This window comes from Mycteria americana, chromosome 15, assembly GCF_035582795.1.
Source record: "Mycteria americana isolate JAX WOST 10 ecotype Jacksonville Zoo and Gardens chromosome 15, USCA_MyAme_1.0, whole genome shotgun sequence".
Lineage (NCBI taxonomy): Eukaryota > Metazoa > Chordata > Aves > Ciconiiformes > Ciconiidae > Mycteria > Mycteria americana.
Genome location: NC_134379.1, coordinates 178,381 through 199,531, shown reverse-complemented (window position 1 = coordinate 199,531; position 21,151 = coordinate 178,381). Strand labels below are relative to the sequence as shown.

Below are 21,151 nucleotides of genomic sequence, written 5' to 3'. Positions count from 1 at the left end.
CACAGCGGCAGGCGCGGTGGAGACGCCGATGGCGACTGTGCCCGAGCACGGCGGGACTACCTCCCCACTGTCGTGTGTCGTCCCCCCCCCCCCCCCCCCCCCCCCGGTTTCGTGCCTTTGCGCGCCTGCGGCCTAGAGATGCGCGTCAGCAGGAGCAGCGAAAGGATTCGGAGGCTGGGTTGCCCACTCGGGTACCCAAGCCACGGCTCCTGTTACTTCTGGTAATCAGTTATGAGCCAGCGTCTTAGAAGGTGTGTGTTTGTTGGCTTTTTCTCCGCGGGCTTCTGCAGCCCTTGCTGGAGGAGACAGCTGGCGTAACTGCACGGTGTTGTACTGGAAGGCATCTGAGATGTCCTCTGTAGCAAATCGGGCAGCAAACTGTGGCTGTGAAAAGCCGAAATCAGGACTCAATAGTCAGGATGACTATTAAGCAGGTATTCTTTATTGCAGCGCTGGGCAGCACTGGGGATCGCTCCGCCACAAGTGCTCTGCCAGGTTAGCACAACACATCAGTTCATATACAGAAAAATCATACCTATTCATCAGATTTCCTGAAAAGGGCAGTTTTATGGTGATGAGTTCCCGGAATTCATTTACATAGTCCAAGCATGCGCAGTAAAATTAGGGTTAGGATCTTTTAACCCTCCCGGTGGTCTTCCATAGTCTTCCTCACGTTGTCCACTAGTTGAACTTTGGGCTTCCTTTGTCCATAGATAGTCATTGAGTTAGCTCATCAGTCCTTCGGCCTTGGAATGTTACAAGGGGGTCGATTTAAGCTAGTTCTTTGGTGCTTATCTTTGGCACAATCGTCCTGAGTTCCTGTTATCAGTGATTTAATTAGGAAGCCTAACGAGCTTGCTCAAGGCCTGTTTAGTCCTATCAGGTAAGAAGTCACAGGAAATGTCCCACCATCAACTCTGCTCAGCAGGTAACCAAAACTATCTTTGCAGGGGAAGAGAACAAAAGAGAACAAGGATGCGAGTGAAACTAAGAAAATGCAAGTCTATGTCTCAGTCAGGGATTGTCAGGGATTTAGCCCTTTCAAAACAAAGGCCAAGTGCAGAGAACGTTGTTTGTTTTGGGTTTGGGGTTCTTTTGGTTTGGTTTGTTGTTTTTTTTTTGGTTTTTTTTTTTTATCCTACCCTAGAGGAAAATAAGACCTGCAAAGCATTTCTCTTTAAAACACTTCTATCTGAAAAATTGCTCGGGAAAGAGCTGTAGCAGCTTCTGGGTTTTTTCCAAAGGTTTGGTTTGATTCCCCCCACCAAGTTAAACTCGGAGCTGACAGCTAGAGACACCTCCATATCTAAGACTTGGCTTAGAACCACGGGGAAGCCAACCCAGTAATACAGCAGGATACCTCTTGATTCCCACCAAAGTTCCTAAGAGCTATGGTTTAAAAAAAGTTCCACGTGATGGTGTTTGTACCCCGTTGTACTCACACACTATAATATGGACAAGTATAGCTCAATAAATATCCCTTATTAATAGACATGTGTTTCTGTGTATCACAGCTGTATATGCTGTTCTGCTTTCCTCTGCCCACTGGTTTTACGGCTTCCAGGTAGTTGCAGATGTGTTATGCCTCCCCGCGCCGCCCCCCTCCCGCCATAGGGAAGGTTTCAGGTTCTTCTCACTAGCAAACTGCAGCTTGAGCCACCATATTTTAAGACTTGGCTTGGATCTTTGTCTGGACAGGCAAAATAGGGTCATTCATCTAACGACCTTCTAAATGACTGACAGTTCTGCAAAACAAAGAACTCCTGAAGGGAGATGGGGGTACTAAATACAAGAGGTGGAGTCTGGTGGTAATCAGATCCACATGCTCAGTTTCTAAGGGTTCTCTTGAGAGCTGGGGGTTTGGATTGGCATTTTGGATGAGGAGGGGGGTGTCCCTAAGAATAGGCATGGTGCTAATTGAACAGACAGTGTATACAGGCAGAGAGATAATGTGTGACAGAAGAACTGTAGGCCAAAAGGGAAGCAGCAGGCTGAAGCTGACCTGGGCAGTCAGCCTGTCCTTTCATGCCTGTTTATAAAATTAAAATAGAAATATCTGAGCCTTTGTAGTTGTAAACAGACTCTCAGGGACCTGCATGTTTTCTTCATCTTCTTATGGTGCCACTGTTGTTTCCATCTATTTCGACTTTGTTACCCAACGGAACAGCACAGGCAAAGGAGGAAAGGTAGATTGTTTGGAGATTGGCATCATGTACTTTTGAGTTGCATCGTCTGGTAGTCCTGTCATCCAATAAGCCTTGATTTTGGGGTAGACCACAAGAAGGTATCATTACATGTTTTTCCAGTTTCACACCCAAAAGCTAAGGAGTGATTTACCAAGTGGACATGATAAGACACGTGCACTACAGAGGTGGGAAGTAAATACCTTCTGAATTTTTGCCTCTCTGCAAAGGTACTAACAAAACACTAGCTTTCTACGCCCTTTGGCTGTTCGCAGAGCCAACTAATAGCTTGATCTGTAAAAGCCCTCATGAAAACCAGCACCTAACAGGCCAGGGGGATGTAGTTTGCATTTCACAGCATAGTTAGCAGCAATTTGTAGCTGAAAAGATAGAGGACGCATCTTTTCACTTCTTGGCTGTTTATTGCTCAGCTGTTTGATCCATTTCTCCGGTTGGTGAAAAGTGACAAGACAAGACAGCCAGCCTGCACCTGGCTTGTAGATTAGGGCCTGTATTTGTCACTTCCTAAGGGACTATCAAACAAGTCTGCTTTTCCTTTCCACTGTCTTCACCTTAGCCCAAATAACTTGGCTCAAGTCGGCTTTGTTCACTGTTTGCCCTTGCATAAATTCAGTTGTCATGACATCACAAACGTTACCTCTTTGCTCCATGGCAATGGCTGAACTTTGTGGAGGGAGGGGTCAGAGGTAGAGAAAACAAATCTTGAACTCCGGAGGGAGACTATGAGAACTGGAAAAGTGCACAGGGAGCTGAATACTTACACAGTCCAGCCTTAAGAGTGGAACTGGTAACTTCTTGCGTTGTGGTTGTTCGCTTACTTGTTTTACCACTACCCAGCTGGTCTCCTTACTCACCAGCTTTCTCCCTGTCCATTGGAGCACAATGACTGAACATCTTGCTTGAACTGAGTGATGGAACAGCTTATATTGCTTATTACTCTCAACAGGGATTGTACCTTAATCTATGGCAGGGTACTACCTCAGATGATTGTCATGGAATAGTACCCCAGAAGAATAAGAAAAGTCATTTGCACTAGTTTTGCACCGACAGTACTGTTCAAATGTGTACAGCCCAAAGCACTGAATACTTTTAGACACTAGGCATCAGGCCACAAACCATTATCAATTACAGGTGATGCTAACCAAAGGTTTCTAGAGGGTGTGGCTGCTCTATCAGCAGTTAATGGAGTTCACTGTTTAGCTAGACTGAAGGCCAGAAAGTTAATAGCTGTGTCCTGTGCTTGTACTGTGATTGTTCTTCACTCATTGTGGTTTTGGGTTTTTTTCCTTTTGATTTAGGTTAGACTACAGTTTAGACCCAAAAGCTGGTTTGACCTTGACAGCTTGAGTACAGAGACAAAGAAAGGATTGTTGTTTTTGAATGTGAAGAAGCAAACTTTCATCCATTTGCTTAGAAGCCTATTCTGTTGGGAATGGCAAGAAATTTACCCACAGCTTTCTTCATCTAGGTTGGGCTCAACACCCAGAACAGAAGTGAAAAACTGTCTTCTCAATGGAAGATGACAGTGAACCTGAGCAGAGCTCCTGGGCTCATCTACCTGATGTCTGTCTGAGGCATGTCTTCCATTGGTTAGATGACAGGGACAGATCTCAGGCTGCCTTGGTCTGTAAAAAATGGAGCTGGGCCATGTACTCGGGATCCCTCTGGAGAAGCAGAACCATCACATTCTATGGCCGACCATCAAGGGCACACACATCGGAGTTTCAAAGTGCACTATGGTATGTCAAGAAATTTGGCAAGTATTTGGAGCACCTTGAGATCAAGTTATCAAATCCTTACAATACTGCCTTTACGCAAAAATTTCAAGTGACTATGAGAGGTCTTCTTTCACGCCTGGGTAAGTGTAACAGTCGCCTAGTATCCCTGAGCATCAAGTACCTGGAATTAGACCGCTTGATCTGGAAAAACCTGGTCAGGGCTCAGTTTATCAAGAACTTAGCTACCTTCCTGAAAAGAATGAGCAAACAGCTTGATTATCTCAACTTAAAAGGAGCAAGAGTAACCTTGGAAGAAGGCTGTGAGCTTCTGAATTCTCTGAGCTGCTTGACAAATAAAAGCTTTATATCTGAAATCAATATTGAGGATTTCTTCAGTCTCCACCTTCCTGTCTACAGCAGCACCTTGTTCCACCAAACTATGTCAAAGTTCCACAGCCTGGTCATCCTGACTTTCAATTATAACTGCATCTCTGATGAACTGCTGGACATCCTGCGGGAGCACAGTGCTCATTCCCTGTGCACCTTGAATATCAAATGTCATATCCATGACCCTCATGGGCAAGTGGTCTGGGGAATGTCATGGGCGAACTTGGTCAAGAGAGCCCCAAAACTGAACGTGAACTTCTTCTTTGAAAGAGTCATGAAGCATGATCACCTAGCCAGGATCCTTCTAGTGGAGATCCCAGTCAGGAGCATCAGTCTACGGAGCTGCTATTTCAGTGACCCAGACTGGACAATAAGACCTACCCTCGCCAACCTCCTCCCAGCCTACTGGCATGTTCTGCAGGTAAGGAAAACAATAGTGGTATCTTACTGCAGTATCACAAAGCTAAGCAAAGTAATCATATAGGCCTTCTGCATAACAGCAGTCATCAACAGGAATTCCTGACCGCTTCAGTTTTATGTTCAGAGGGTAATTTTCGTTAAGTGAGCCATTCCAGTGTTACAGCTATAGTCTAGTTCCAGTAATTATCCTTGTCCAGTTACAATCCCCATTACGCTAGTCTTCGCTGTCAGGCTGATGTCAGGTTGCCCTCATAAAAAGCTAAAACACCCAAAATATTGGTGGTTGTAATGTCAGCTGTGAGCAAAAAGAACCTTTCAGGCAGGAAAACATCATTTTTGTAAGAAAGCTTTAGGCTTATTTTGGTTAGACATCTTCATGTTTAGTAACTGATAACTTTCTTATCCTTTCACACTTTTCTGAACCCCACCCTTTTTCAGGGACATCTGCATATGAGGAAAATAGTCTGTACACCTTGTTTGCTTACAGAGCTGTAGCCTGCATCAACCTACGCTGATGGTTTTGCTCCATTTTGGCAATGCACAAATGTCTTACAGCACATGTAAATTAACTGGTGCCCATGTCAAAGCACTTTGGTGTCACCAAGGATGTGTCACCAAAGGTGTGCAACAGCTGACCCATGTAAATGAGCATCAGGTCTTTGCTTGCCTGAGGGAAGCGTACGGCCTTATACCTGATGGTTGCTGACAGCTTTCTTTAAGTTCTTTTGCACTGCAGAGTTTCCAGTAAACACCAGACATCTGTAAAGCTTTCTAGAAATTGTCTTTGGATCTACTCTCCTATCTGGGATAATTTCCAATATGTCAAATAAGATCATGGCATGAGCTGTGGGTGTAGCATCTTCTAGTGGTAATAGAAGTTGTCTATCTCTTAGGATCATATGTAATGCACAAGGGACCCCCCCGATCTTAACGGGAGAGTGGAGATTACTGTAGCATATACTATTATCATAATACAAAACTGATTCTCTGCTAATGTCAAGGTACAAAATTGATCTCCTGACAGTCACTTCTGTTGGTAAAATTGGGAAACTCTTGTTTATTGAATTCTAGTTACTGCGCTCACAAGCTCTGTTCAGTAGTACTAACAGTGTTCATTTTTTTCAAGAAATTAACACTTGAATTAAACAATGACCATGAGCTGCTGGATGATGAGCTGCTACAGCTCATCTTATCATGCAAGAGGCTGTTATTTCTGAAAGTCTGGGCATTTCTAAGTGTCACCTTTATGGAGAGGCTGCTACAAAACCGTGCAGAAAGGAAATGTATTTTGACTACCATAAAGGTAAGACTTTGTGCTTCAAAACTCCCATTCCCTTCCTCTCTCCAATACCCAGAGAAAGGTGAGGTCCCCATTCCCGTAGAAAGGTCACTTCTGGAAAGTTAACGTAACAACCTTCTCTATATTATGTTTTAGCATTATAAGGAGCCTGAGAACCACTCACAGAAATGGGGCTTTCCAACCTCCTTAGCTATGTACAGAATAGTATATAAGTTTACTAACAAGCCCCAACAATTCTACAAGTCCTTCCTAGGCTGCGGTTCCCTCTGTCACCACTAGTTCAAGCTAGGGATTCTCAGTCATCTCCTACGCCCAGTGTTTATGTCTGTGCTTAAATTGAGGCATGTGGGTTGAATCCCACTAAACTGCAAAAAGAACACATCTCACTCTTTAGGGATGCTGTGTTGAACTGGGGCCAGACCACAACTGTAGCTGGTATAAACCATGCTGTCATGCTACTTTGCATGCTAGATTCTGAATTCAGTAGATCCTCCCTGATCTGTGCAGATCCCAGGAATGCATCAGGAACCTTGCTCTTCCCAAAAATTCTTTGGCAGGAGATGATGTTTGGAGTGAAAACAGAGTAAAATCTCAAGAATTTACTCAAAACCAAGTAATTTGGCTTCTCTAGATTCCTCATTAGTGACAGAGGCTTCTTGTCACGAGCTTTAATGGGCTGAGCCTGCTCCATGTATCTGAGAGGCATGACTGTCATTCATTCATACAGGTCAGGATTTACACAGCCCGACAAGAGACCAGTGAGGAGGATCGGCTGTTGCGCGATATTTACAGGAAGTTCAAATACCTGATTGACTCAGAGCTTAGTTATTTTGTCATCACCTACCCAATGGTGTAAACCAGAGGGAGAGAGAAGAACACCCAGTGACATCTGCAAGCAATGAACGGATCCTTTGGAGGGGATTAGTAAGGGATTTGAATCTTGACAGCAGTGCGTCTGAAAGTGAGATACCATTACAGCGAGAGAGGCAAGGGCCAATTTTACACTTCATGCATTAAAATGTTGGACTTGGGAACTGGCCTCCTATGTCTCCATCATCATTTATTCTTTCCCTTGCTTTATTTTTCCTCACCAGAACCAAAGGAAGCAGTGAGCCCTTTTCCACCCTTACAAGCATCTCTAGTAAAAATAAGGCCCTCCTCTTTTTTCAGCACTTCTCATTGTAGAGCTTCAAACACCTTACCAATGAAGCCCATCTCACTGTTTCCATTTTACAAATAGGGAAACTGAGACATGGATTGAGGAAGTGATTAGCCTAAAGTCAGCCTTGTCTTGATCTCGACTCAGATGCAGTTAGATGCACTATCCAGTGCATCACCAGTCCCTACCTCCTGTTAAGTTTGATTTACACCCTGTGCCTAGTTCTTAACAGCAGATGTTAAGAACAAAACATACCATGGCTAGTCCTGAGAGTCACCCCTCCCACTTGCCCAGCTTTCCAGCAAGTGACTTATGAGGAGACTCCTGCTTTAGCTTCCACAGTTTCTAGACCTTTCAATGGCAAAAGATACCATTGGTTGCACACAAGATAAATAACATGGAAGAAGGGACATTTCTTCTTATTCTGGAATTTTGTTGCCAAGTGGGAGATTTCATCAGGCATTCTAGAACATAGATAGCTGTGAAACAGATAGCTGTAAATACTAGGTCTGTTTTAATTACCTTGCACAACTAGAACCAGGACAGCATTGAACCAAACCAATATATCTGAAGGTTTGTCAATAAAATTTCAGCAGGAGCTGGCTCTTTGGAGCACACGCAATCTCCCAGTATGATGGCTTCAGAAGTTGTTAATGTAAACAGACTCTCTCATTTGCATGCAGAGCACTTCGTCAATGTACAATGTATTCTCCTTGACTTGGATCTCCTCCTCCAAGGAGAGCTGTCGGCGGCTCAGACCTTTCAGCTCTGTCTCAGCCTGTGTCAGTGTGTCCTTTAATCTAACAGGGAGAATACAGACAGACATTAGTTGAAAACACATGGATAGTTTTTTTTCATATGGGATAAGAATTCTGAGTGAAAAAAAAGATGGAAGGGGATTCACAGAGAGACAATATCCATGCAGCTTCCCTTAAAGTGTCCTGCCCTTAAGGGAAAAGCAATTCCCAACCTTTCAGGGAGAATAGCTGGGACCCAATGTTACTTTGACTCATTAAATTAACCCAGTAATCCCATAATTTCCCACAAAAAAACCAGGTTTTCCCCTCTTTCATAATTTCCACTTGCCTTTGAATATTTTTTGTAATCTCTTGAACTTCACTAATCAGCCTGTATTGCACTGTGTCGTAACACAATTCCATGTTGGGGCGATGGTTTCTTGCTTCCAGGCGGGTTTGAGCCACTTTAATAGGTCTTTCTTTATCAGCTATTGCTTTCTTTAAGGCTGCAATGTTCTTCTCCTGTGAGGCAGTCTCGTCCATCACCTTAACAAATCCAACAGAAGGAAGTGCTGCACACTGTCTCTTACAATGGGTGAAATCATCAACATCTTCTTTAATAGTTCCAGTAATAACAATCAATCACAGTAACACTCATTATGTTAAGGTGTTATTTGATCAAAGGATATTTTACAAAAGTCAGCCAGGATTATGATTCCTTCATTGGAAAGCAGGTGACACTGTTCTGAGTGAAACTGGAGATTTACGCTCAGCAATTAATTTTTAACATTAACACTCAGTTTTCATGTATCAAATCTCAAGCACATTGACCCTGATTTTATAAGTTATTAGGCTCTTATGTCACAATCGTGAAAATTCTGTAGGAGCCCCATGTAACTAAAAATCACAAGGGAAATCCTGACTTTACTGATGTCTACAGCAACACTTACACAGAGTGTGATTCCACAAATTTACTTCTGTAGTGGTGCACACAGAGCGGAGAAAATAAAATCTAAGATGACTTCTTTTGGGGGGTGGAGGGGAAGGAAAATGTGGCAGGGATTGCCAATATTGCAAAGGTAAAAATCTTAAAGCAAAGTAGCTCAAGCCACTGCCTTGAGAAAACTGGTAGATAACGCAAGCCCATTGTTTCCACTTTTTCGCTGACTGTCCCGTACCACTTACCATTGCAAGGAGTGTCTCTAGCTTGTGCTTGGCATCCTTGACTTCCTTCACCCTATTTCTAAATGCAACATTCACCATCTCACATTGCTTGCGCATGTCATTCGCTGTCTGTGAGAGGATGCCATCAATCAGTGCCCTCAGTGCCAAAGAATTGTTTCTCTGCTTGTCAGCCTTTTCAACATTTATGTTTGAGAAATCTATCCAGTCTTCAGGGCTAACAACACTGAAAGAGATTCAAAATAAAAGGTCATCAACTGGCAGCGTCAAGCCCTCTGTGACTTCATAAACCTATAATTACTCCACAAAACCAAGAACAAAGCTGTACTGTTAACTGCATGTCCCAGTGAGTGCCAGTTATGCTGGGAATTCTACAGATACAAAATGAAGACCCTCTCTGTCGCAAACATTTCAGAATGAAGTAGACAAGGGCACAATGGAAAGGAATTTCTGAAGTCACAGACCAACTTTGTTATAACTTTCCTTTCCCTGATAAAGGATTAAGTTGTTGGGGGGGAAACACACATAATAACCAGTATTTCTCAGAACACCTTTCACTAATTAGGCTGTTATTACTAATATAGTTCAGCTGTTACTATTAATAGCAGGTAACTATTCACACAAAGCATTCACTTACTCTCTCACACAGTTCACCATCTATAAGACAGTCACTTATAGTACCTGGTTGGAGCAATAGTTGGGAAGCCAACTACCAACTGTATCCCCAGAATTAGAGGGTCATACGTGGCAATCAGCAGCTTGCAGGCAGGTGTTTGGAAAGGTCCTCAGAGGGTTCCTTGTTTCATTGGGTGGATATGTAAAGCTGTAATCGTCATTTGCATATAGCAGCCAACACCATTCTGGGTGTGGTCCCAGTTACACAACCTGTTGCTGATGCATGCTAATGTGCTAGCAGCAAGAGCTGTCAGTCTCTTGGTGTTCCAAGTTTGTCAGTTCTTGCAGAGCCAATGGTGTCCTTGGGAGACTGTCTCACACACACTGCTTTCTCAGTATGTTTCCTCTTTTCAGCCTGTTTTTCCGTGGTAGCTATTTCTCCATCTAAACCATTCACACTGACTAACTCACACAGAAGGGGTGCATTTGACAGGTTAATGACTGAGTCAGAAACTGACTCCACACCTCATCTGTCCCAGTCCAGCATTCTCCCCCCTAGGACACCCTGGGAGAGGAGAAGAAGTTAGATTAGTAAATCTATTCTGTGTTTAAGCGATGTGTGAAATTTTTCCTTATCTAACTGTGAGCCTCAAAAACTTTTAGTAAACTGCAGTTCACTGGAAACATGATTATTGTGGCTTATTTCACAGGCATATTACACAGATACTAAAGTGATGGGCAGAAGGATAAAAACCAATCTACAACAGATGGATAGATATAGTCTGTTTTACACAAAATTACTTTAATATTGCTATTACTGGAACAGCTCGTACTAGCTGTATAATTATCATATGTTCATTGAACTAAATAACCACTTCCACTTACTTTCCTTCTATTTTCACTGCAGTATCAGCATATCTGATATCAGGAGTGTTGTTTCTCAAGCTAGCACAGTAATCATCAATCATCAAAGCTGTGAACTTGTCCTTCAGATCCATTTCCAGGTTGTATTTTGCTGAACGGTTTAGTCTAGGAGGACACAAGAGCCAGACTCTAAGACAAAGTGTAGGCACTCACAGCTGTCCCTAACATGCATGCAAACATGGATTAGGTAATATAAATGCTGTTAGGGAATTCTTCATATATGAACTGTTAGTTGCAAAGTCTCAAAATCTAGAGCATGAAGCTGCCTCCATATAAATCGATGGTACAATTCCCATAGGAATTAAAGGCACAGGAATGGATCATGAGAAGACCGGGGATCATGTGCAAGTACTTTTGAGTTCTAACAAACAGAACTTCTCACCATTACTGATCAAATGGCATGAATTAGGACTGACCTCCTGTAACTGTTTAGCACTGAAGGTAACTTTGGACCTGTGCTCAGCCTGACCCTACAACTTCTCAGGATTATGGCTGTCCTACTTTTCAGCTAATCAGTGTTCAGTTACCCTCTTTGCCTCTGCACCTGATTTGCTCATTGGTTTGTTCCAATGTATGTCCAAGCAAAGCAATAACCCCCTGGAGGACTTCAGCTTCCTTCACCAGTTCCTGTTCCACTTCATCATGCACCAAGTCAATCCCAGCTCGCCTCTGCCTAAATAAGAAGAGGAAAAGCCATCAGCCACATTGTTCAAATGCCTGCAGCTAACAGAAGATGATGAAGCCCAGCTTTCCAAAATGAAGGCTTTTGCTTGCCACACAGGAAGTTTTTCCTTTATGGCCTTGGCTCTCCAGTGTTATAACACCTAAATCGGACTGTGACTCCACTGCAAAGAGAGGCAGGCCCTTAGTTTGCAGCCTTTTTTATTATTTGTTAAAGGTTCATTACCTAGATTTTTTTTTCTCTCCCTGAATGCTTTTCTTCTTAATCATCTCACCTAGTCAAGAGACACTTTTGGGCAATGATGAGTGGCTCTTTGCAGCTCTCCAAAGATTTCTCCAGCCTAGTCTTGAAAGTCAACAGTAGCTCTGTCTCATGAACAATTTGTTCAAGTTTCTTATCTAATTCTTGCTTCCAGAATTTTATTTCTTCCTGTCTCTGTTCTGCAGAATGAAAATTGCAAACAGGTGTTAATACAAGCCCATCTTATATGCCAGAGCACTGTGGGTCAGATCTTAGATATGGCTAAAAATAGACTTACTCCATAGTGGAGGGCATGTAGTGCTGTAGGTTGATGTGTGGAGACAGTTTTGCAACCCTGTGTCAGGAGGTTTGGTTGGAATAGCTTTCTGTGTGTTTTGGAGAATTTATTTGTTATAAAATAAAGAATCTGCCTCAAAATATTTTTTAAAATATTTTGAATTTTACCATGAGATCAGAGAGCATGGCATTGACATATATTCATATTCACTATCAACTAATTTTCTAAGTCCATCTTAAACATATAGCTCAAATAACACATCTTAACACTTGCAGAACACATGGGCTTACCTATTTTCTTGTTGACATCACTTTGGGTTTTCTGAGTTGTCTTTTCTATTTCATCCAGCAGCCTCTGACTCTCAGCTATCATGCGCTCTGACCTGGATTTCTGAGACTCTGTACTGGCACACTGCATCTTGTTTGCAGTGTCCCATTCTGAGGGATGAAACTTGGGTGGAGCTTGCAACAGCCTGGCCATTGTTTTTTGGAAAGTTTCTGGTTATAACTCAGGTCAGTTCTTGGAATGTGGAAGCTGAAAACAGGAATAGCATTATATTTGGCTGCAGAAGCAAGAAGGGGAGAAGACAGGTCCACGAGGGTGAGAAAAATTCTTGCCCCTTTTACCTGCAAAATTACACAGAATCACAGAATCGTATAGGTTGGAAAAGACCTTTAAGATCATCAAGTCCAACCGCAAAACTAACACTACAAAGTCCACCACTACACCATGTCCATAATCACCTCATCCAAACGTCTTTTAAATACCTCCAGGGATGGAGACTCCACCACTTCCCTGGGCAGCCTGTTCCAATGCTGGAGAACCCTTTCAGTGAAGTAAAATTTCCTAATACCCAGTCTAAACCTCCCCTGGCGCAACTTGAGGCCATTTCCTCTCGTCCTATCACTTGTTACTTGGGAGAAGAGACCGACCCCCACCTCTCTACACCCTCCTTTCAGGTAGTTGTAGAGAGCGATGAGGTCTCCCCGAGCCTCCTTTTCTCCAGGCTGAACAACCCCAGGTCCCTCAGCCGCTCCCCATCAGCCTTGTGCTCCAGACCCTTCCCCAGCTTCGTTGCCCTTCTCTGGACACGCTCCAGCACCTCAATGTCTCTCTTGTAGTGGGGGGCCCAAAACTGCACACAGCATTCGAGGTGTGGCCTCACCAGTGCCGAGTACAGGGGGACGATCACTGCCCTAGTCCTGCTGGCCACGCTATTTTTGATACAAGCCAGGATGCCATTGGCTTTCTTGGCCACCTGGGCACACTGCTGGCTCATATTCAGGCGGCTGTCGACCAACACCCCCAGGTCCTTCTCTGCCAGGCAGCGTTCCAGTCACTCTTCCCCAAGCCTGTAGCGTTGCATGAGGTTGCTGTGGCCCAAGTGCAGGACCTTGCACTTGGCCTTGTTGAACCCCATACAACTGACCTCGGCCCATCGATCCAGCCTGTCCAGACTCCTCTCTAGAGCCTTCCTCCCCTCAAGCAGATCAACACTCCCGCACAACTTGGTGTCGTCTGCAAACTTACTGAGGGTGCACTCGATCCCCTCATCCAGATCATTGATAAAGGTATTAAACAGGACTGGCCCCAACACCGAGCCCTGGGGAACACCACTGGTGACCGGCCGCCAAGTGGAGTAAACTCCATTCCCCACCACTCTTTGGGCCTGGCCATCCAGCCAGTTCTTTACCCAGCGAAGAGTACACCCGTCCAAGCCATGAGCAGCCAGTTTCTCCAGGAGAATGCTGTGGGAAACAGTGTCAAAGGCTTTACTGAAGTCTAGATAGACAACATCCACAGCCTTTCTCTCATCCATTAGGTGGGTCACCTTGTCGTAGAAGGAGATCAGGTTGGTCAAGCAGGACCTGCCTTTCCTGAACCCATGCTGGCTGGGCTTGATCCCTTGGTTATCCTCTGTGAGCTGTGTGATGGCACTCAAGATGATCTGCTCCATCAGCTTCCCTGGTACCGAGTTCAGGCTGACAGGCCTGTAGTTCCCTGGGTCCTCCTTCCGGCCCTTCTTGTAGATGGGTGTCACATTTGCTAATCTCCAGTCAACTGGGACCTCCCCAGTTAGCCAGGACTGCTGGTAAATGATGGAAAGCGGCTTGGTGAGCGCATCTGCCAGTTCCTTCAGTACTCTCGGGTGGATCTCATCAGGCCCCATAGACTTGTGAGTGTCTAAGTGGTGCAGCAGGTCACTAACCATTTCCCCCTGGATTATGGGGGCTCCGTTCTGGTCCCTGTCCCTATCTTCCGACTCAGGGGGCTGGGTAACAGGAGAACAATTGGTCTTACTATTAAAGACTGAGGTGAAGAAGGTGTTAAGTACCTCAGCCTTTTCCTCATCCTTTGTCACTATGTTCCCTCCCATATCGAATAGAGGCTGGACATTCTCCTTAGCTCTCCTTTTGCTGCTAATGTATTTGAAGAAGTATTTTTTGTTGTCTCTTACGGCAGCAGCCAGATTGAGCTCTAGCTCAGCTTTGGCCCTTCTAATTTTCTCCCTGCACAGCCTTGCTACACCTTTGTAGTCCTCCTGAGTTGCCTGCCCCTTCTTCCAGAGGTCATAGACTCTCCTCTTTTTCCTGAGTTCTAGCCAAAGCTCTCTATTCAGCCAGACTGGTGGTCTTCCCTGCCAGCTCGTCTTTTCGGCACCTGGGGACAGCCCGCTCTTGTGCCTTTAGGACTTCCTCCTTAAAGAATGTCCAGCCTTCCTGGACTCCTTTGCCCTTTAGGGCTGCCTCCCAGGGGACTCTCTCGACCAGTCTCCTAAACAGGCCAAAGTCTGCCCTCCAGAAGTCTAAGGTGGCAGTTCTGCTGACCCCCCTCGCCGCTTCTCCATGTATCAAAAACTCTATCATTTCGTGATCACTCTGCCCAAGACGGCCTCCGACCATCACATGGCTCACAAGTCCTTCTCTGTTGGTGAACAAGAGGTCCAGCAGGGCACCTTCCCTAGTTGGCTCCCTCACCAGCTGCATCAGGAAGTTATCTGCCACACACTGCAGGAACCTCCTAGACTGTTTCCTCTCTCCTGTATTGTATTTCCAGGAGACATCTGGTAGGTTGAAGTCCCCCACAAGAACAAGGGCTAGCGATCGTGATGCTTCTCCCAGCTGCTTATAGAATAGTTCGTCTGCCTTCTCATCCTGGTTGGGTGGTCTGTAACAGACTCCACCACAATATCTGCCTTGTTGGCCTTCCCCCTGATTCTTACCCATAAACACTCCACCTTATTGTCACCATCATTAAGCTCTAAACTATCCAAACACTCCCTAACATACAGGGCTACCCCACCGCCTCTCGTGCCTTGCGTATCCCTCCTGACACAGGTATGAAAAGAAAAGACTTCTTGCTTAAGGCTCCCCAAGACTTTGCTAAGGTGTGCAGGAGGGAGTTTGGAGTGGGAGAATGAAGAAACAGAAGAATTTGAGAATGGAAGCTAGGAGGTGAGAGAGTAAGAGGCTTGAAAGTGGATCTGAGAGGAAAAGATGGGCTGTCTGCGATGGGAGAAGAGAAGGGAAAGAAAAGGAGACCTGTGAGGAAGGATGGAATTACTAAATGGACAATCACAGAAAACTGAGAAAAAGTAAACAAATATAAAACATAAAGAGTCTCGCATAGGTTGGAGAAGTAAACACCTTCTAAGAATATGGCCGGAGAGGTGGATAAACTCTAGGTTCTAAAACAGAAATGTAATGGTCATTAGGAAAAAAAAAAAGAAAACAGGACCTGAAAAGCTGAAGGAGGAAATACAGCAGGTAAATGAGGAAATGGAAAAGCCTAGGAAGGGCTAAAGCAGAACAAAGAACAAAGCATACTGGGGACACTGGTTTAATGTAGGGTGAAATCAATGCCCAAAATATATGCAAAGTCACAGCAGCTTGATTACCAGTTTTCCTATTCTTGCACTATGCTCATCCAGTGTTCCAGAGACAGCCCCTCACCCCAAATGCACACAGCTGCTCCTCAACAACACACAGCTTCGACCACACAGGTACCCTTAAAACAATCCCCCCCTTCTCCCTCACACACCTCTTGGCTGATACTGCTTCTAGTCTGGACTGCTCCCAAGGTCAAACCCCAGGTAAGTAAGTGCCACGTCTTCAGTTCTCCTTCACTGGGGGGGGTTGCCCCCAGCTGTCTTCCAGCCTCAATCTCCACAGCAGCAGCACATAGTTTCTTTTTAAAAGTGTGACCAAATATTCCAGGAGGTGGCTCAGAACAGCATGGAAGGTAAACAAACCGGTTGCTATGGGACCAGCAGCACTGCCTGTAGAACCTGCTGCTGTTGTACCAGGTGGAAGAAGCACAGCACACACACGCCAGTGGTGCTTCCTTTCAACCATTCCCAGTTAAGATCTGTCTGGAAATAAAAACATATGCTTTGTACGTTACTTGAGATAGTTCCCACAGCTTCAGACAGTAATTTTTGATCGATTTATTGCAGAAATGCATAATGATTGTGAAAACAAATGAAAGGTGTGTTAAGTACCTAGCTATCTAAAATGTCAGTCATAAAATATCCTTAGCAGTATGCTCCATCTTTGTGGCAACTATATATCATTTCCTGGGACCAAAGAGATTGGGAGCCAGACAGAAGAAATGAAAGCGACAAAAGAGCATTACATCAAATGGTACAGTTATGCCCCCTCCGTATAGCCCCGATGTAGTTTAGATCAGAGCATGCTTTCTCAAGAGTTCCCAACAAGGCTTAAAGAGATTGCAAAGTGATAAAGAAGCAAGTAGCACCGGTCAAAAGAAGTTGAGCTGGTCCAAGACAGAAAAGTGGGAAGCAACTGCGATTTTTGGCTGCAAATACAGTGCAGTGACAGCTAGAAAGCTGCTAATGGTCTTTAATTTCAAACGGTAGCTAAATTCTCTCAGTGATCATTAAAACTGGTAACTACAGTGCCTCTCATGCCAGCTGCCAGGGAAACAGAAATCTGCATGTACTCCAGAGGAGCGAAAAAAAAGGGGTTTTAGCTGAAGAAACATTGTCTTGTAGAAAAAGGCAGGTATTTCACAGTTGGCCAAAGAAAAATATAGGCTTCAGAAGACAGGGTTGACATTAGAACTAAAGCCATTAGCTTGAGAGGAGAAGGACCTAGAGATTCAAGAAGCAGCAGAGAATGGGCTGCAGGGCAAGCAAGGAAAATGAACAGTATATGCTAACTAGCTGATGTGGGAGGATGGAAAGCTGTGGTCACAGACACTCAGGATGGTCCTGATTCACAAGGTAAAGCAAAACTATGACTAGGCTGAACACTGATCAGATTCAATTACATAGACCACTACTGAGATAGACCTGTAAATCAATTTATATGGTACTGCACACGTGAAGTCTGCAACTATTTGTACGAGAGCAATGCTTCTATGAGCTGTCCCTTGATTTGTACATTCTGTGTGTCCCCCCCCAAGTGGTCTAGATACTCTTTTTTTTTCCCCCCCAATGAATATATTTTTAACAGATTCTTAACATGCTAAAATAAGTTAGTTGAAAGCAGTATTTTTTGTCACATGAACAGCTGGAGCAGGAACTGGAGCCATTTCCATAATAACTGAAAGATTTCCGATGACTTAAGTAGATCTGAAGTCAAAGCTAGTTTGAACAGAGGTTTACTTTGGCCAGCATGAGTCACAGAATATGTATCAGGCTGCATATGAGTCGTCTTCCACAAAATTTTATTATCTGTACTCTCGGTAACATTCCAAGGCTTCTAGAAATATGAACAAATTACAGAGGGATGACAAAATGATTCATAATAAACTGACATGCTGAGCTAGCTGAGTGGTGGAATGACTTACGTTTCTGAAAACATGCCCAGTCACTTTGAAAGCTGAGGAGTCCGTGAGTCATGGTCCTCCAAGACATTGCTGTGAGACCTGTGCGACTTCATGCAGTTTTGTTCTGAAAAGCCAGCATCTGATGCTGTCCTCACCCAACCTGTGAGTGACACCATCATGAAGTAATTAATTTGTAGTTACTAACCCTAAATCTGTTCTTGTTAGCTTACCATAAAATATTATTTCCTTTTAAACTGTTAATACGAAATTTACAACTGATCCTTCAATATGAATTATATGACATAAGTTTTATTTTTACCTCAGGTGGTTTTCAGGGGTTAAATCATGGCAGACTTCCTGAGGCTGACAACAGCGCGCTGTTCGTCAAATAACAGAGGTAAAATCAACTCAGCAATTAGGACGATTTCGAAAGGAATGAAAATGAAAAGGCTTCTTCACTCCTGAAAACCTCTAGGAATTTACAAGGGAGAAAAGGACCGGGAGGCAGGGGCAGACTGCGCTCCCGCGCCGGCCCGGCTCCTCCCGCCAGCAGCACGACGCCTCCCCCGCCATCTCCCCCCGCCCCTCCGGGCTGCCCGCAGCCAATCGGCGGTCTCCGCAGCCGCGCTCTTCTGGCTAAGGGTGGCAGCCCCGCGCGGGCAGTCCTCGGCGGCTGAGGAAAGGCCTGGGTCCTTGTGCTGTGGAGGCGGCCCCGCGGGGTGTACCGAAACCGGCACCGCCTTTCCCACACCACATGCGAAATGAAAGAGCAAATCCTTCTCGGTACAGGAGTACTGGTAAGCCAACACCAACTTCTGTGCTGCTGAAACGCTGTGCATGCACCACATCCCACACTAATGCCTTTATAAAAAGGATTTTACAAAGGAGCAGTTCCTCACCTCGGTGAATTGTTACCGGACATAGAAACTGGGTTCATAATTTCTGAAGAAGTGGCCAAGGCCCTCTGAGTCTGGAAAAATACCTTATGTTTTCTGTGGAGGAGTCTAAATAACCTTCTGAGACTAGATCTAAATTAAATGTGTTGCCATGTTCCTTATTAGATGCATTAAAAATAGCATAGATAGTCTCATTCTTCAGAGGATTAAACTGTCATCTGAACTGCTGTGACAGTGCACTGAAGTGGGAGAATTCTCTAGGTTGAGCTGATATGGTAGCATCAGCTGAAATAGCAAAGCAGACTAACGTAATAGGTCTGAATTCTGGTGTTCCACTAGTGTCTGGAATAATCTGTGAGGACAGGCTGAGAGAGTTGGGGTTGTTCAGCCTGGAGAAGAGAAGGCTCCAGAGAGACCTTACTGCAGCCTTTCAGTACTTAAAGGGGGCTTATAAGAAAGATGGGGACAGACTTTTTAGCAGGGCCTGTAGCGATAGGACAAGGGGTAATGGTTTTAAATTAAAAGAGGGCAGATTTAGACTAAATATAAGGAAGAAATTTTTTACCATCAGGGTGGTGAAACACTGGAACAGGTTGCCCGGAGAGGTGGTAGATGTCCCATCCCTGGAAACGAATTCAAGGTCAGGCTGGATGGGGCTCTGAGGAACCTGATCTAGTTGAAGATGTCCCTGCTTATTGCAGGGGGGTTGGACTAGATGGCCTTTAAAGGTCCCTTCCAACCCAAACTATTCTATGATTCTATGTTAACTCCACCGAGGCTTTACCTAGACATAGAGCTATTTTAGCATAACCAAATGTGGCTTTTAAATGCACCTTACATAAAGCAATGCCAACTTTTATTTTGGACACTTTAAAACTCTCTCTTGTAAGCCAGGCCAGGTTTAAATTAATGACACAGGCTGAACCATGTGGGCTAGTTTTATACCTAATTACATGTATCCAAGAGTTTGCACAGGTTTGAGCATATGTTTAAACACTTTATTGGAAATGTCACACAAAGGGAGAATTGATGAAAGGCATCCATCCAATTATTGTACTTTCAAAGAGGAGTACTTCCCTGCCAGGGGAAGCTATATGCAAACTTAATTTTAAAAAGTAGGTGATGGCTCTACTGAGATTATTTTGAAAATCTTGCACAGAATGAACTGATCTAGCCTTTAAAAGTAGGATCAAGTTGCCAATAAACCACCTTAGATAGCACTGAATTTTAGATACAGCGCAGAAACATTAGAAAAGCCAGGAAATGGTCCATCTGTGTAAAACATATACTATGCTGACAATATATTTTTCTCTTTATCACTCATGCTGAACACATTTACTGTCATACGTGCGCACAACACGCTCTCTCTGCATTTTTTTGAACTAAAAATACTAAAAAATCCAGCAGGGGGCGTACATTACATACTTTAATTTCAATTTAATCATACAATCCAATAGTCAAGGTTATTCATATAGATCAGACCTCCTAATGCACAAAGCTGCAGGTTTTTCTAAAATTATGTCATAGCACCATCTCCCTCATCTTCTTATGCACGAACCACCAGCAGTTAAAATCAGCTTACAGTCTTCCATTCTCCTGCAATCCGTTTGCTAGCAAGTACCAGGTATCTTTACCATCACCTCTCTGAAGTGGGAAGACTTTAGAAAGCCTGTACAAATAGCTTCTGTGTAGCTGTGAAAACAAGCTAAATTATAGAAAGGATGTAAACCCCCCCGGTGAATTGGCAATAATTTTACTGTCTAAAACTTCCTTTATATAATTATTTGCTACTAGGCCTAAATTGGCCAAGCACTTACCTGTGTCTTTAGCACTCACATCACCCAGGAAAATCATCCATGACCTGGGACTATGAAGGAATGTGATGTATAAAGCCAGTATTGCCCCTCTTGTTGTAGCTATGATGGAACTTGGCTCTGCTAGTCAATGAAGAGTATTCTGCTGTAAGAATGTAAATATGTGTATCACATGTGCCAGCTGCAGACAGATTTCTCATCATGCTTACTCTAATCACTTCTCCAAAACACAAGTACAGTGTGCTTATCCTTACAGTGCATTTGGTGGTATACACGTACTCCTCAGAATTATGGTCATTCAAGACAGTCAAAAACTGAAGGCAATGGCAGTCGTATGACAAATACCAACAGCCCACCCAACCTCTGTCCACTTGCATTAAAGCTGTGAGATTAGCAATACCAAGGATCCTGCTAGTTTGACCAAGTGTCTTTCAGATACTTATGTTAAGATGTGTATTTAAAAGTCTTTCAAACTGTTTCCTTAGTGTCATAGCAACAGCCTAGCTACACTTCAAACAGAATTTGATGATCCAGACCTTCAGCAGTTAACTTATACTTTACCTTTGTACACTTTTGATGTTTGGTTGGGGTTTTTTTTCTGCTTCATTCATGGTTTCTCAAGTAAACTTCACTAGAAAGGGAGGCTGAACTAAAATCCTATTCCAAATGCCACTGAACTTCTGTACTTTTTTAAACTGAAATTCAGAGCACACAGCATCATGACTAGAATAAAAATCTTCTAAGCAAAAGCTCTGGGTTCTTTTAACTGATTTTACTTTGTA

The 21,151-nt window shown here is 44.0% G+C and overlaps 2 protein-coding genes across 4 annotated transcripts; one reads left to right on the top strand and one right to left on the bottom strand.

Annotated features, from left to right (window-relative positions):
- Nucleotides 1-116: 116 nt before the first annotated feature.
- FBXO39 (F-box protein 39) lies at nt 117-10,683 on the top strand. Of its 2 annotated transcripts, none has more exons than XM_075518426.1 (4): nt 117-251; nt 3,503-4,730; nt 5,856-6,032; nt 10,630-10,683. In XM_075518426.1, the coding sequence occupies exons 2-4, from the start codon at nt 3,717-3,719 to the stop codon at nt 10,642-10,644; spliced, it is 1,206 nt and encodes a 401-aa protein (XP_075374541.1). In that variant the 5' UTR covers nt 117-251; nt 3,503-3,716; the 3' UTR covers nt 10,645-10,683. The 2 variants fall into 2 exon arrangements, with proteins under 2 accessions (XP_075374541.1, XP_075374540.1); XM_075518425.1 differs by lacking the exon at nt 10,630-10,683 and adding an exon at nt 6,757-7,026.
- On the bottom strand, nt 7,610-21,137 carry TEKT1 (tektin 1). 2 transcript variants are annotated; one of them, XM_075518427.1, is made up of 8 exons: nt 20,373-21,137; nt 12,157-12,400; nt 11,603-11,768; nt 11,191-11,319; nt 10,608-10,751; nt 9,111-9,333; nt 8,275-8,471; nt 7,610-7,988 (listed from the first exon to the last, which is right to left on the bottom strand). In XM_075518427.1, exons 2-8 carry the CDS (start codon nt 12,344-12,346, stop codon nt 7,829-7,831), a joined length of 1,209 nt encoding a protein of 402 aa, XP_075374542.1. In that variant the 5' UTR covers nt 12,347-12,400; nt 20,373-21,137; the 3' UTR covers nt 7,610-7,828. The 2 variants fall into 2 exon arrangements, 1 of the variants encoding a protein (XP_075374542.1); XR_012778046.1 differs by lacking the exons at nt 7,610-7,988; nt 8,275-8,471; nt 9,111-9,333; ... (2 more) ...; nt 11,603-11,768; nt 12,157-12,400 and adding an exon at nt 19,964-20,247.
- Nucleotides 21,138-21,151: the final 14 nt, after the last annotated feature.